At 33.8% G+C, this 16,657-nt stretch overlaps 1 protein-coding gene across 1 annotated transcript; it reads right to left on the bottom strand.

Annotated features, from left to right (window-relative positions):
* Positions 1–2,828: 2,828 nt before the first annotated feature.
* Positions 2,829–14,770, bottom strand: LOC579307 (alkylglycerol monooxygenase). The gene is made up of 13 exons (XM_779429.5): positions 14,752–14,770; positions 14,063–14,202; positions 11,702–11,832; positions 11,040–11,191; positions 9,950–10,053; positions 8,708–8,803; positions 8,080–8,146; positions 7,627–7,692; positions 6,970–7,049; positions 6,099–6,233; positions 5,090–5,209; positions 4,380–4,462; positions 2,829–3,659 (listed from the first exon to the last, which is right to left on the bottom strand). Exons 1-13 carry the CDS (start codon positions 14,753–14,755, stop codon positions 3,467–3,469), a joined length of 1,371 nt encoding a protein of 456 aa, XP_784522.2. The 5' UTR covers positions 14,756–14,770; the 3' UTR covers positions 2,829–3,466.
* Between the last annotated feature and the right edge of the window lie 1,887 nt (positions 14,771–16,657).

Below are 16,657 nucleotides of genomic sequence, written 5' to 3'. Positions count from 1 at the left end.
ATTTACGTTTGATAGAAGATATTAAGAATTCAGACAAGGGACTCGGAAAGGGAGGTGCCATACGAAAAGGGTAGGCCTTTAAAAACAGAGAAAAAAGAGATAGAGAGAGAAAAAATAAAGAAGAAGAAGCTAAAAAAGAAAAAGAGGAAGAAAAAGACAAGAAGAATAACGAATAGGAGAAGAAGAGAAAAGTAGAAGAGGAAGAAAAAGCAACCGAAGGAGCAGATCGTAGGAGCAGAAGAAAGAGATAAAGTACTCGGTTAAACGAAGAACTATTTTATACTTAATAAACCAAAGGTTTGGCCGCATATCGCCCTCAATTTTTCCTCGTTCTCTTTACCTCTCCTTTGCCTTCTAAATTTCTCTCTCCTACTTTTTTTCTAAATCTCTCTCACTCCCAGCTATTTCCTTTTCTTTCTTTTTATTCACACAGGCTATTTCCCTTTTTACTAGTACTTGTATATATCCTAAATAACCTATTGAGAAATGCTTTATAAATTTCTTCTCGTGCGCTCTCCCTCAGATTCCTTACTTCTAATACTACTCTTTCTCTCTTTCTATCTTTGTCTCGCTATCTCTCCCTCCCTGTTTCTTATCTCCCTCTCATTCCCCACTGTTTTTCAGTACTTCGTTTCTTATATCCCAAAGCACCAGAGAAAACCACAATAACCTTATCATCATCATTTTGTGGCTAATCCGTTCACACCCAATAGCTATTCACCAAACCAAAATGATAATGAACATTGTCAAATAAAAACTAAATACCAATTCATAAAACCATACAGAGATGGAGAAAAGAGCAAATACCAACAGTGCATATCTGAGAAAGAGAATGATATTTATTTACTCTCCCCCCCCCCCAGAAAAAAAAATTGTTTAAACTATTATATACCATCTGGAAAAGAATTGAAAAATTCGATGTCACAAATTCAATATAGAAGATACACAATTGAACAGACATGAGGTGAATGAATATGTATCTTTATTCATTTCAATATAATTCATTCAAAATATAACATCTTTTGTAATAGTATCATACAAATATAATTTATCTATTCTTATGAAAGACCTTTGTAAAAGTAAAAAAAAAAAGGATCATATTTTGTTTTACAATTAATACAAATTACACAATTAAAAAAAAACACCCTGTAATTAATGCACAACAAAATGTTGCACAATCTGTTTAGAACACTCCCGAGTATATGACGAGTGTAATGGGATTTAATTGAACTGGAAGCCTGACTGCTGAGAACACAGCATTCTTCCAGAATCTTGGGTAAAGGAAAAGAATAATCATTAATTAAAATGTATTAGATAATACATTAATTACAAATAAGTCATATAGTACAGAAAACAAATAATTTGGCATTTTAGGTCTTTGGCGAAATTACAGCACACTTATATCAAGTATATGTACATAAAATATAATATATTTAATAATTAAAATAGGTATATTGATGTTTACAGTAACAAGAGAAACTTTAAGTCTCAAATATACAAGATATGCTTACAGGCACATCTAACAATGTATTTTAATACTGAATATTGTAATACTGAATATCTTTTAAAAAAATGCTTGAAAAGGAGATGAAGAATAAAAAACATGATGCAATGATATGATTATCATAACAATTTTTTGTTGCATTCTACAAACTTGGAAATAAACAGACTAAAATAATAGTTATTAATATAAGTACTCCAAATATATATTATCTCCTATTTTGAATAATCTTCTTTTTTTTGGGGGGGGGAAGGGTATCTTTAAATGCCATAAAACTCTTGACTTATTCCATGTAAAAGCCCCTAAAATATTTTTTTACACCAACAAGACATTATTTTCTTAAAAGAAATTGAAAAAAATTGTTTTATCTGTCATTATTTTTCAGTCACTTAACTTTATATTCATTTAGCCATACAACCCTTGCATACATATTCACACAACACAATCTACTTCAAAACAATTTGCAAGCTTAAAAAAAAACTTCTCACCAAGTACATGATGTCTCATTAGATAAAGGCACACAATATTTGTAATAATGTATTTTTTAAGCCATACCTTTCAGGACCGTATATATATATATATATATTTTTTTTTTGGGGGGGGGGGCTGAATATCTTCTTTTTTAATATTTTGTTAGCAGATGTTTCTGCATTTATTGAAAAATCAAATACAAAATATCAAATAACAACTGAAATACACACCAAACAATGCATATATATAATTGAAAACTTGAAAGTATGGAGGTACTATTATAAAGCATGAATGCTGAAAGGTAAAGACCAGTATTGGAAACGCCCCAATTTCAAAAAAATGAAATGGAAACTCTTATTACCAATCATGTGAAAGAGTATGTTTTGACTAATACATGATGATAAAAATGTTGCCGGGAAACCGCCTACTAATTGATAAATTTGGTAAAAAAGTTTATCCATTGGTGTGTGAAAGATAAACACACATGTCGCGCACGTGTGCGTAGTCCCATATACATCTTTCCGTGTACAGTGCTTGTAACTTTACGAAGACTGGGCCAAATTTCTTATCATTTTGATGATTCCAGAACCTTGCAGTACACACCAATACTTAAATGCTAGATGATCAACCTTTTCTGATCGATTCCACAATGTTTCTTTCACAATGCAATCGCATAGCCATAACTGGTCTCAATTGATCACATTTCGTTCTTCAAATTGGAAAAAGTAATAAAACAAAATTGTGGTACATTGTTCCAATAAATGCAATGCTTCTGAAAACAATAAACATGGGTAATACCTTTGATGAAAATTTGAAGAAAAAAAAACGAAAAAAATAAAGAATAAAAAAAAATCAAATTTTTATTTTGATATACATAATAAAAAATATATGCAAACATTTTTGCCCTCTCTTATAATGAATCTAGTATATTTTTTTAGGGCTGTGAATAAAACTTTACTGAGCTAAAGGATTACATGTGGAATGCATGACTCCCAAGGAATAAGATCACCTAAGTTACATGAATGTAAAGATTATACTTTATTTTACCCTGTGTATTTCAATTGATCAATCATTTCATTTTCCTTCATCTCTTCATTTAGAACAATTCATAAAATTTCAAGTTGTAGTTGTAATTGGATTTCAGGTTAGGTTTAGGGTTCGGAGGAGGTGGAGTGTTTGGTCCATGCTTGTAATTTGGGAATCAGGGCATCATTTCAAAAAACCATCACAAGTACAAGTTTGCCAACATCCTACTGAGAAACCTGTTTGGATGCCTGCTAACTTGCACTTGTGATGGTTTTGTGAAATGCTACCCAGTAGTGTAGGAAACTGACCACTCAGCAAAGTCACTACAAAGAATGTGTAATACATCTAGATTCCGTTTGGAATGCTTAAGGTAATGATTTCATTGCTGGGGGCTTCCCTGTATAAATTTAGAAACTTATAAAATTCATCAACTTAAAAAATAGGATATCAATCATGAAATGGGATACCCTAAACCGACTTGAGTTTCTCCATGCCACTGAGAGATCCAGGGCGTAGGAACCAGAAGAGCACAGAGAGGCCATAGGTCACCTGGAGAAAGAGAAGAGCGTTACCAGCTCCGACATCCTGGTAAATAGCTAAGGAAGTCACGGCAAAGACCACTGCACATCGTACCATCTCAGCTAGTACATTCCACCATGGTCTATGTATCGGGTTGAAATAAAAATAAAAATTAGGATACCAGAGTAGAATACCTAAAACAAAATATGAATTTTTCATGTTTTATGACAACATTTCTAACTCTTTTCAAAATGCTTTCACATAATTGGTACATATTTTCATGTCCAAAAGGCCTGCATCAAGCATGTGCAATATCTTCAATTTATAAAATCAAATCATTCTAAAGAGATAGGCAAACATCTTGACAATGGAATTTAGGTATCTTAGTACATGGCACACAAAATGGCTATTTCACTATTCCCCCCCTGGAAACTTTACCTACAGCTCCTTATCATTACAGGAATTTTCTAAAGGCTTAATTGATTACCTTTTCTTATTCAAATTGGCAACAAATACATTTTCCCGTTATTGCTACAGCGTTTTAATAAAATGGCATGTTTCTGACAACAATATGCGCGGATGTAAGCTATGATGAATAGTTCAAAATTGCTAATTTTGTGTGAAAAACAGTCATTTTGAGCCTCTCAACGTGTTGACAATTTAAGAATTTTACAGCTTATTTTCTGTTTTAAAATTTTTGGTGACAAACACAGTTTGGTCATGCAACATAATTGGATACAGCATATGCAAACAAAAAATGTTCTTTTTTCATACGGCTCTGAATCGAAAGTTACTGAGCCGGGTAAACACTTAGAATGCTTGTCTTGAATGAGTTCAAACTATTCTGATAGTCTGCACTTACTTGAGGTCACAAAGCATTCCGAAACAAGTGAAGGTATAGATCTGGTACAACAAGCCCACGATGACGGGAAGCTGGGATAGTGTCTTTGAAATCAAATACAATCAGTAGGTCAGTAGGTGGCACAATTTTTTTGCAAATTTCTTTCAATTCATGTGCTTGTCTCATAAGTATCATGAAATTAGTATGCATGTGTTTACACTGTTGTATGGATCAAGGAAAAAGGGAAACTTATCCACTATCATTTTTAAATGATTTCTCCTCAGATATATCAAAATTACTCAAGTAAGAATATATACAGGATTTTTGTGATCTAAAGAGAATGTTAAAACAGGTAAATTGTATTCACTTGAGCTTTTTGATCTGTTAGATGAATGCTTCAGTTGACACTTATCAATGTTGAAATATGAATAAAACTTTACACATAAAACAAACATGAAATATGTCGTTACAAATTATGAAACCTTTTCCACATTCATGGGGGAAATGAAACAATTCCGTACATTCTTTTTTATGATGAAAATATATCTAGAAATTATAATGCAAACAACAAAAAATATTCACTTAAACTTCAGTCTCCTATGGTATAGTGTATTTTTCCCCATTCTAAAAAGACTTTCTTTGATCTTACATCAATATATAATAAACAAATAAATAAGTAATTAAATAAATATGAATAAAAGAATGAATAAATGTATAAATACAATATGTACCTTGGCTTTGTCCAAAAAGAGTTGATAGAGAAGAAGGTTGATGACGACATGAAACAAGATATATCCCCTCAGCCATCCTGGGATTGCAGTCCTGTACTTGTTTGGTTCAGGTCCACGCACCTACAACAGAGAAGAGGAAGAAGGAAGGAAAGAAAAAAGGATAGAAACAATGAAGTTAAGAAAGAACGAAAGATGAAAGAAAAAAGGAAAGATACAAAGAAAAAGAATAAAAAAGATAGTGTTTGATTAACCACTATCAAAATGCAGTGATAGTACTTTTTGTAAAGACAAGAACTTTTTCTTCAGGCATGATCTGAACTGCAAAATTAGGGATAGAAAATTGCCAGAAAGGTATGATTCTAGGCAGAACATAGAATTGCTATGTAATCCTCCAAATGGATAATGTGAGATATTACAATTCATGATAATCTATAGCTCAAATACTAGACAAGGCACAGAAAGAAGAGGAAAATGCGGCAAACTAAATACACTGTATCTACATATTTTTTTAGGAATGGCCATGATGTTCAAAAGGAATATGTTCTACATCTGTGTTTTTTATTCAATAAATTAACTGCAAGTATTCTCAAATATACATATAAGGAATTACAACTGTATTACGGTACAAATATTGACTGCTTTGAGGGGCAAATATCAAATCTTTCCCTTTTATTAGGTGATTTTGAAACTCTACTTTGACAGAGATCACCCAGGAGGTATAGTTATAACCATGACTAAAAAATAAGCAGTCAATATTTGTTTTATATACTGCATCCCCCTTGTCTATTCTTAAATTGTATTTATTTGTAGAGTCTCTGGAAAAATACCCATCTAAGAGCATTCTTTTCTAGAATTGTATGCAAAAGTAGAACTATGCCCGGTCAATATTTTTCGCTATAACTTCCCAGTAGTCAGTAGGAAATATCATGCCTGCAGATTTTAGCTATCAGTGGCCTGGAATCTTCATATGAGCTACATAAATGTTTGTTATCATTTCAAAGAATCTTACATCAGGTATATCTTTGATGAGTCCAGTCCTTGGTTTTCCTGGTTGCCAACCTGGTCCCTTGAAGATAACAAAGACCTTGTTCATCAGACCAGGGGTGGACCAAAACACGCTCCACATCCATCGAAGATGACAAATCTAGAAGCACAAGAGTTGGAGAAGTTAAGTCAATTTGAATGTTTGATAAAGGAATCCGATATGCTTAAAGGGAAATCTAACTCGATAGTAAACTATTCTAGAGGGAAGCAAAACAATCTGGGAAGTAGACTGGTGAAAGTTTGAATGAATTTGAACAAAAAATGAGAAAGTTATGAATTGTTTAAAGTTGTAATCACTATGGGTATAGGCACTTCATATTGGTAATGTCTCTGTGATGTAGTGGCAGACAACTTTCTCATTTGTTCTAACACACAAATGACTAAACTTTAAATTTTTCGAAAATATACTAAGACCTATACTAATATGCCACCCGTCATGTATATTGAGTAGTGCCCCAAGGGAGAAAGGCACATAGGGGAACAGCAGAAGTTAATGGTATTGTTGTACATGGCAAACTGAGGAGTAATCTGCGACTATGTCACAATCCACTGACCAAACTGCCAATTTGAGATTTGCAGAGACTTAGTGATCGCATATTTCAAACATTCATAACTTTTCTATTATTGGTCTGATTTATTTCAAACTTTTGCCATTCTGCTTATCTTATTTTTCTGCTTTCATAGAAAAAAACATGAACATATAGATAATCATAAGACATCTGCATGTTGATGCTGGAGGGAATATTTCACTGACATTCACTGTGACTCCATCCCTTAACTTTTTTGGTAATAATACTTTTTTAATAATGCATTTTTGAATATATAATATGACCTACCTGAATAGAGATAGGATTGTATGTTTTGAGAGGATGGACCAATCCATAGGCAACTCTATCATCTTCTGCCTCAAATGTCCCTGAAAAAAAAAAAAATCACATTTAATAATTCTAGCAAATTAACAAATAACTTGAAAATAACAACCTTTCATGATCACTATGAAGAATACATAATTAGACATCGTGTACCAACACTGGAAACAAAACAGATACTGGGAGGTATGTAAGATTTATGTGTCGCTCCTTTGTTATACAAACTGAAGTACTGCATAAGTGTGAGGTTACCTAAAATGTCCAATGTTTTATTGTATCCTGCAGTAAAAATAATAGGAAATATAACCTCCTAAGAAGAAATGAATGCTTTGGTATTCTTTACTGGAACCACTTGAAACTGTTAACGTACTTTGTGCCACAAACTTAACGACAATGACAGATCAAAATAAGAGGTACAAGTTCTGATGGCCTCCCCTTGACCTTCCCCTTTCTTCATAATGTGTCAAGCATGAAAGATAAATTATTGGAATTTGTTAAGCCCTGTGGATCACATCATGAACTAAAATATCATCTTCAAACCATATATGTAGCGGTTCAGAATTAAAGTAACCAATTATGCTAATTATGAGCTGACCAGATGAACTACCAAATAAGGATGCTTACCAAATATTCTGTCCCAGATGATCAAGGTTCCAGCATAATTCTTATCAATACAATATCTGTTGCGACCTGAAAATGAAATAATATAAGACGACAAATGTCCAACAACATGACAGACAGTTCATGAAATTGTTTCCAATTCTGAGGTAATTTAATTAAATTGAACATTGCATATTTCTCCTCATAAAAATATATGTACTCTGAACTCACTATATTAAATATCTGTATACAAATTATTCACATAATATAATGAAGTACCTGGTATTAACATATTAAAGTTGTCAAGAGGAACACAGTATATAAACCTTCACAATCAAGAGAGATTTTCGAATAAGATCTAACCAATTACTATCAGTGGTTTCGGGGATTGCAATTATTTCAACAAAAATGAATTATTAAGTAGTGATAGAAATCATTAAGTATAAATAGAATCGATTGTTCTAGAGTACAGCTTACCATGGTGAACACGATGATGACTAGGTGTGTTCAGAATGTATTCCAATGGTCCAAGACTCCTGATAAGCTACATGGTAGAATCAGAAGTAAAATAATTCAACCATTTAACAAAGCACAATCAATACATACCCTGTGGTTTAGATAAATAAGAATAGATTTATCTGAAAAAAAGATATCTAAGAATTTGAAGTAGAATTCTAAGGCCGAAATTCACAAAGAAGGTTTATTCTAAAATCATGGTTTAACCTCCACATTCTTCATCAAGTCTTATGAATGAACAACAGCTGCTAATATTCTTCTTATTTTAATTCCTGTTGCATGTTTAAAAATATGGATTGCTAATTTCCAACCTCATTTGTGAATTTGGGCCCAAAGGTCTAAGACAGTTGTGTGAAGTCACTGACTATAACTTGCAAGTATACAGAACTCTTTTAAAATTTAAAATTTGAATCAAATTTATTCATGAGATGGAGAACAAAGCATGAAAAACACATGACTGTTTAAACTAATCCAGAGGTTATTAATTGAAAGGGAAATAGACGCAGTCACAGAGGAATTGGATAGCCTTGATCACAAATATTTGGACCCCAGAGGGCAACATGCGAGCAATTATAGAGTTACAACGTACCTCGGTGTGTATCCAGAATTGATAGAGTGTGTTGAATTGCATATGCACAAACATTGAAGAAGGTGGTAGTATGAAAGCCAATGGAATGTAAAACATCTGCAAAAGATATATTTACGTAGAAAAAACATTTGATTTCGATGCAAACAATAATTAATGCATTGTAGCATAATCTGGATTCAAATAACATCTTCAATATCTTGATGCACATTACAAATATATCTTTAGCATGGTGATTGGATTCAGGCTTACCCGCACACTATGTATGCACCTTCTCCACTCCCTGGGGAATATTTTAGCCACTTGACCATCACACCTACTGTCTAATTGATTGCTTTCTTCCCCCTTTTCTAATATGCTTCTAAAATAACTTTTTGTTTTTAAACACAGTGTATTTGGATGCCAAAAAATTGGCCACTTCAAATGACTGTTTTCAAATGAGCCATTCAGTTGATTTCAATAGAAAAATTAAGTCTTCAATTTATGTTCTTTTACAAGGTATTTTACCTACAGCTGTCTCTATCCACCCAGGATTAAAACATGTCAATAGGCTCCTTCTAAAAAAATTGGAAAGTGAAATTATTTCAAGTGACATAATTATGTCCATAATGAAAACAGATTATAATCTTTATGTTTCCCTTTCAGTTACCTTCCAATCAGGGCTAGATATGACATCATATTTTCCCCTTGTGCTCTTTAATCCCTAACCTAGTAGATCTGATGTTTGACATGACACACACTTTCCACAGACTATGACCCATATATCATCATGCATAGTGTTCAACAGATTAATCATTTGAATATTCCAGATAGTCTTCTTCTTTTTCTTTTTTTTTTTTTTTGGGGGGGGGGATGATTTGTCGTTTAACAATGTTAAATCTGAGATGCACTGCCCTACGTGTTATCAGTGTCTGTGATATGGTGTAATATTGAAGCCCTTAAAAAAAAAATTGCGCTTCAAAATGACCAAGGAGTGCCTCAAAAAAGAAAAAATCTTTGAGTGACTGGTTTTACCATACTTGTTTTTCCCAATAGACTGTAGTGTTATGGAAACCGTTTGGCAAACGGTTTTTAATATTTGTGATTCCAATCATAAATATCTTCATAATCAGACAGGCGATCGGCTTGTAAAAGTCATGGGCTTCCTGACTGACCTAAAGGTTTATAATTATCATTGAAGCATGAGCTAAATCCAGGATTTTGTTTCAGAATCTGAGACAAAGTTACCGGATCCTTTTAACCTACCCAGCTAAAGCATCTTTGGAAGATAGATTGCCTGAGAGCTGTTGATAGGTTGTATTCTTCTGAGCTGTGATGAACTTGATGAGCTGCCCACATGATATTCACTTCTGTACAACAACAAAAACAACAACAAAAAGGAATTTATCACTTCACGTTTCCGCATAAAGGGACAGTAGACATGTATGATACCATCTAAACCATCAAACCATTTTTTTATTAAAAAATATGTACCATTAAAAGTTACAAAAAGTCATATCTCCTTCAATCAATCGGAACTTTCAATAAAAAGTAACTTACAATTTATTTTATGTTCCAGACAGACAAAATTCATTGTAAGATAGGATTCATTGCAGTAAGATTGGATTACTATAATGTTTTAAATTGATGGTAAGTCAATTTTTTATGTTACAGTGCCCAAGATGTCAGGTATTTCACAGGTACAGTATACTTTAAGCATTTGACAGAAACTTTTTTGTTCTACTTTTGAATGGCTCGACTGAGATACAAGTACCTCTGAATTGATGTAACACAGAAAATCAAACTACACTAGACAATGCAGGACCAATACATCATACCACTTGGGTGATTCTCAAGCTATTGGAGGATTGTTTATGCTATAAATGCATACTATTTGTTACTAGAATTCACAGTTCAATTTTGGCAACACTGATTATATTTCCTGTTTGGACCAAAAAGGGTACATCTCATTAAACACCCTTCTGGCTCCAAACAGATGATAATACTTAAAAGTTTCTTTGAAGGCATGAACCATTATACCATAGACATTAGTCAAAAACACCTATCCCAAGCTACGAAGCTTTAAAACCACAAAATATTTCAATAAAACAAAAGTCCATTTGTAGGCTGAAATATTTTAATCACAACTGCCAAAACACTCTATTTTTGCACTTTGCAAAAGCTTCTCACTGCGAAATTTTCTGGTTTAATAGTAGTTTAAGTTGGAATAAACCAATAAGACTTTCTTTTTTTAAATGCCAGTGGTTTAAAATGGGAGAAAGAACAATAGCATCAGGCCCAACTTAGCAAAAAATATTTTTTTAAATCAAAACAAAAACACATGAGCAACACATACCATGCAACATTCGATGCAACCAGTAATACCCAAGATCGATACCAAAAAAGCTGAAGAACCAAGTCCAAGGGCTATCCCATGGAAGCTCATAGATGCAGAAGTTCTCAAAAACGTAGACATAGATACCTAGCTCCATAGCCTTGGTGAATAACCTGCAAACAAGCCGCATATACAAAAACAATGTTGAAAAGAACTTAAAATGAAGGCACATATGAAACTGGATGGATCTTCGACTGTGCACAGTCGAAAATGATGCCTCCGCCATAGAGCAAATTTACAAACCAAAACAAAACAAAAATTCAAGTTTGATAGTAAACCAACCTTCTGTTCTAATGATAATGCGTTCACAAGCTATTTTTGCAAACATAATGACCGCTGACCTTTGACCCTTTGACATGAATTTTGGCAGAAGTATCAAGAGTTAATTTGGCTCTGTTGGTAAAGCATCTGTCTGTCAAACCATGTGTTTTAAAATGTGCCCCTCCCATGCTTCATAGATGCAGGTAAGGGTGCAGTGGAAAACACCCTATTCCATAGAAAGGATGTTATATTGATGGATCTTTCTTAGGTATTTATAATAACCAGGAATGGATTGGGCGGAAAATGTCTTGAGACTGAAGATTAGAATTTATGCATTTTTACGAGTGTGAATGAATACCTACCCTGTAATAATCATGAACATGCCAGCGATCATGGATGTAATGCCATCTGCAAATCTGTCTTCCTTTCCGCCATCTTGGTATCTCAGGTAGATCTCTTCAATTATCACAGAGATCATAAAGAATGGGGCTGCCTGCAACAGTTAAAATGCAAGAGTATATAAATGCCAATTTGATGGATCAATCATGGAGCACTGATTTCACTGATTTTGGGGGTTAGGGTGAAGGTTAAAGGTAAAGACCAGTTCTGGTCATGCGATTGCATTGTGAAAGAAACGTTGTTGAATCAATCAGAAAAGGTTGATCATCTAGCATATACTGCAAGGTTCTGGAATCAACAAAATGATAAGAAATTTGGCCCAGTCTTGGTAAACAAAGGTTTGTAAAAACGTGTAAAAACGTGTAATATGACGCACATAAACCTAGGTTTGTCTACAAACCTCCTTTGTGAATTTGGGCCAGAGAGTAGGGTGAAGGTTTAAGGTTGGGATCAGGATGGAACATAGAGACAGGAAACACACAGACAAGAAAACATTGTGTTGCCCCAATATTTGATTAATGCGCTTGAATCAATGTTGTGTAAGTTGTGAATTACAAGGTATGGGTATAATAGCTTTAAAACGAAAAAATAAAAAATAAAAATAATAATAATCATGTTTTTTAAACAAAATGTAGAATGTGTAACTACCCGTCGAACATACAAAATCTTTAAAAAATGACTGATATTAATGAATATGTCTCTTGACATATGCTTTACTCATAACCAAAATGCATATTTTAATCCCTCTCCCTCACCTTCCCTACCTGTATACTCAAAAGCATGCACACATAATCATTAAACCACATCAATTCAGGTTTAGTAGTGAGGTATTTGCCATGGAAGTAACATGTTGAAAGCTTCTGAATAATATAAGAGGTCGACAGCTGAGCTTCTTGGGCCAAGTCTATCAACATTTATCTCAAAGTTTGTTGACCTGGGCCCCATCTTACAAAGAGTTGATATTAATAGCAACTTATTTGCAGTTGATATCAATCGCAAGTATGTACATTAGAGATGGGAGATTGCAAAATTGTGATTGATTGGAGGACTTGCGATTGATTTGGATCAATCGTAACTCTTTGTAAGACGGGGACCTGATATCAATGAACTTGGCAAACTTTAGAGGACATGAATACATAAAGTATATCTAGCACAGGAAATTTAGCATTTCTGGGTGTACACATTTCATAAATATGACACTCTGTATGCATACATGTTCTATCGGATGGAAGGGGGGACGGGTGGTTAAAGAATAGATCATCCTACTACCAATACCTACCAGTGAACATTGAATATACAGTACGTATCCTTAATTGTGTTACTGTTATATGTTGTTTACATCATTAGCAAACAGTTATATACATCAGTATATCTGATGAACAAAAGTCGCATCATACAAAGAGTAATTTGCACTCAGCATCTAGTTAATCATTAACTAAAAACACAGCTTCCAGAGATTATGTACGTCCACCAAAACCTCAAATTATGGAATGAGACTTAAACTCTAATCAAGATCTATACTTAAAAGCTTCTTCAGTTTCATATCAAGCAAATATACAAACATGTGATGTCCCTATAGCTTTTAATACAATTTCAAATTTGACTATGAATTAGCAACACTATCATCACAGACACAAAAGTATATCTTTGTTTTGCATTGGCTAATCCGACAGACCTTTGAGATCAATTGGCATAACAGTTTGTTCAAAGCCTTCTGTATGTGCAAGTGATAGTTAATATAACTGGTAGTCTGGTACATAAGTTTGTAACAATTAGATACTACTGATAAAAAGTTGAATATCAAATATCTTTAAGATGATAAGAATACTAAGACATAAATGAATGTCATTTCAGAATTCTAGATAAAGAAGTGTAAACAAATCTCCTGATTAAGTGCTAAAAAAGATTCAATGTAAATTGGCCCTGATCTAGATGGAAAAACAAAAATAAAAACGAAACAACAAAAAACAGAACCAACAACGAACATCAACCTTGGCATTAAAAAGGAATTAAATCTTAAACAGTTCATCAATATCTTTGTACCATTTAATGAAATGAAAATCAGTACTCTATCTGTAAAAAAAAAAGTAATCATAATATTTTGAATTATTCCCTTTGAATATATAATTCTTTGTGGAAAAAACAACAATAATAATAATAATGATAATTAAAACATCTTTAACAAATATTTACATAGCCCTGCTACCAAAGATAAATATTCTGTATCTCATGTTTGTAGCCTATCATTTAAGTTTTTAGTGATGCAGAATATTGTACCTTCTGTTCTCAAAATCATCTTTGCCATACCGGTACTTATGTCTCACCTCAACAATATACTTGGGAACTTCATCCAGTGTTTCAAATGATGTTTCATTTGGCGTTACTGCATAGAACATGCGCCGTACTCCTGTAGCGCCATCTACCTTGAAAATAACATCCATGATTCCTGAACAGAACAGACCTTCTACAGAGACAAAAATAAACAATGCAAATAATTGTTTGATAAACTTAAGTCTTATCAGGAAGAGTAAACATGATTCTTAGTATCTCATTCATTCAATCCCACTTTTGGATTTCTGCAGTAGTAACAAAAATTGTTCTGGAATAAAATATTGTAATGAATTATGAAGAAAATTTGGAAATGTAGTAGCATAACACGAAGCTTGTGTAATTTCCATTTGTTTTCAGCCACTATTGTGCCTGAGCAAATGGAAATTTTGAGGTGACAATGACCCCACAGAATTGGTTTGTGTACGTGAGACAAACATCACAAAAAAATGACAATCATCCACTCCTTATTTTAAAAAAAAAATCTAGAGCAGAAACTAGGGTTACACTTACAGAAACAAAGGTATGATTGGCCCACAACTGGTCATGTGATATCAATTGCAAGGACCATAATTTGTATATTTTCACTCCTGGTCATTTTTCGATGTTATACTGACCATATCATATGGTCAAACAAATATATTTTATGCGCATGCAACTAGTATCCAAGCAATCTTATGCATACCCATTCAATGCATTGTCTTTGTCACACTCAATTGAAGCAGAAAGCTGGACGACTTGAGAAAAAAACAAGGAATGAGATCACAAATTATTTTTATATAACATTAAAGGTAAAGACCAGTTTTGGAAATGCTCCCCTCTCAAAAAATGAAATGGAAGCTCTTATTACCAATGACGTGAAAGAATATGTTTCGACTAGTAGTAGTACGTAATGATACAAATTTTGCTGAGAAACTGCCTACTGATATATTTGGTAAAATATTATATCTATTTGGACCTGATAGATATCGTGCATGTGTCGCGTAGTCCCATATACATCTTTCTGTGTACAGTGCTTGTAACTTTATCAAGACTGGGCCAATTTTCTTATCATTTTGATAATTCCAGAACCTTGCAGTACTGCTAGATGATCAACTTTTCTGATTGATTCAACGTTTCTTTCACAATGCAATCGCATGACCATAACCGATAACTGGTCTTTATCTTTAAAGTGGAAGCGACATGATCAAGGCTAACTGAGTGAATTCGAGAATGAACCCTTTGCAGTGGTGTATTGATTACATTTTACACGACTTCGGCGTCGGCGTCGGAGCTTCCTAGCTAGAGCCCGAGAAGACGGGTGAATACAGGCGACACACTGCCCGCTGCCCGCACATTGGACCCACTATGCTCTCTCTTTGGTTCTTACTTTGATATTGTGCAAGCATATCTTATATTTTATAACGTTAAATGAAATCTATTAAGCTTTCAATTTAGTTTAAAAAACAGCATGGGTAAAATTCGATTCATAAACTTTAACTAATCATACTTACATGGTCATGGATATAAATTGTGGGTCTTCAAAACTCTCGTGACTGTTTACAGGAATCAGCTGGTATCGGAAGTGCGGCGCAGTCTCTTGCAAGGCGCGCAGGTATAGTTTTTAATTATGTAAGAAGAACAAAAAATCAAAATATCTTTTTTTTTACAAGTGCTAGGACATGTAGGCCTATCACTGATTTTGAAGCAAAGACTTACAGTTACACAATTTCGTTTATCCATCTGATTTGATGAATATCGCTTGATAGTAAAAGTGTGAAATGGTTTCAATGTTGAGACTATAAGACGACTTTTATGTTTGAAAGTGAAAGTGAACTAAACCATGCAGCTGTCTATATTTCATTTCCAAAAACACAACAACATTTGAAAGTATGTGTGTGTGTGGGGGGGGGGGGGCACCATCCTTGAAATGAATTTGTTTATTTGCTATGTCGAAACAATACAATCTTTTCACTATTTGGCTACCAATTAAACAACGTATTCAAAAGAGGGTCATGATGGGCAATGTCTATCTTGCTGACAGAGGGGAAAACAGATTAAACAAAGGGGGGGGGGGGGGGGTCGAAAAGAGAGAATGCTGTCACTGTTTGTAAACACATAGTAGTTTGTCAGCAGTTTAGGGAATCATTTGAGTGTCAATAAGTATAACATGATACACATAAATGGCCAGAGTAGGTCTATATGACATTCTCAAGAGACTTTTCTTCTCAAATAGTCATTTTAGTAACCCATCCCTCTCCTGCAAGGCAAACCAGGGCCCTCAAACAGGGGTTTCCTCAATGAAAAATATGGATCACAGTAAGCTGTAATAAAGAATGACAAAGAAGCCAATTGTGAAAGCTAAAAATCTGTGGAGAGAGAGAGAGAGAGAGGGGGGGGGGGGTACCTTTTTACGACACTGTATAACAGGCTCTTGGCGCTCTCAGTATTTTGTAATAATCAACTCCAAATCGTACAACCCAACTGCATGAAAAAATTCAACTCTAAATCCATCTTTGACGGAAATGTCGAAGAAGAAAATGAAACTCCACGACGATATATCAAAACAGAACAAAATAAAGAACCAAAGGAATAAAGAAAAAAAAAAAAAA

Source organism: Strongylocentrotus purpuratus, unplaced genomic scaffold, assembly GCF_000002235.5.
Source record: "Strongylocentrotus purpuratus isolate Spur 01 unplaced genomic scaffold, Spur_5.0 spur5_scaffold_6, whole genome shotgun sequence".
Classification (NCBI taxonomy): Eukaryota; Metazoa; Echinodermata; class Echinoidea; order Camarodonta; family Strongylocentrotidae; genus Strongylocentrotus; species Strongylocentrotus purpuratus.
The sequence above is the reverse complement of the archived record's forward strand: the minus strand, read 5'-3'. Positions and strand labels throughout refer to the sequence as shown.

What these genes read in the sequence shown, in the direction of transcription:
- LOC579307 (XM_779429.5), bottom strand. An exon ending in TTCCCAAGTATATTGTTGAG is followed by an intron (nt 11,833 to 14,062) that starts GTGAGACATAAG and finishes TAACTGTTGCAG; the next exon opens with GCAGCCCCATTCTTTATGAT. An exon ending in ATGTTCATGATTATTACAGG is followed by an intron (nt 11,192 to 11,701) that starts GTAGGTATTCAT and finishes GCTTGTTTGCAG; the next exon opens with GTTATTCACCAAGGCTATGG.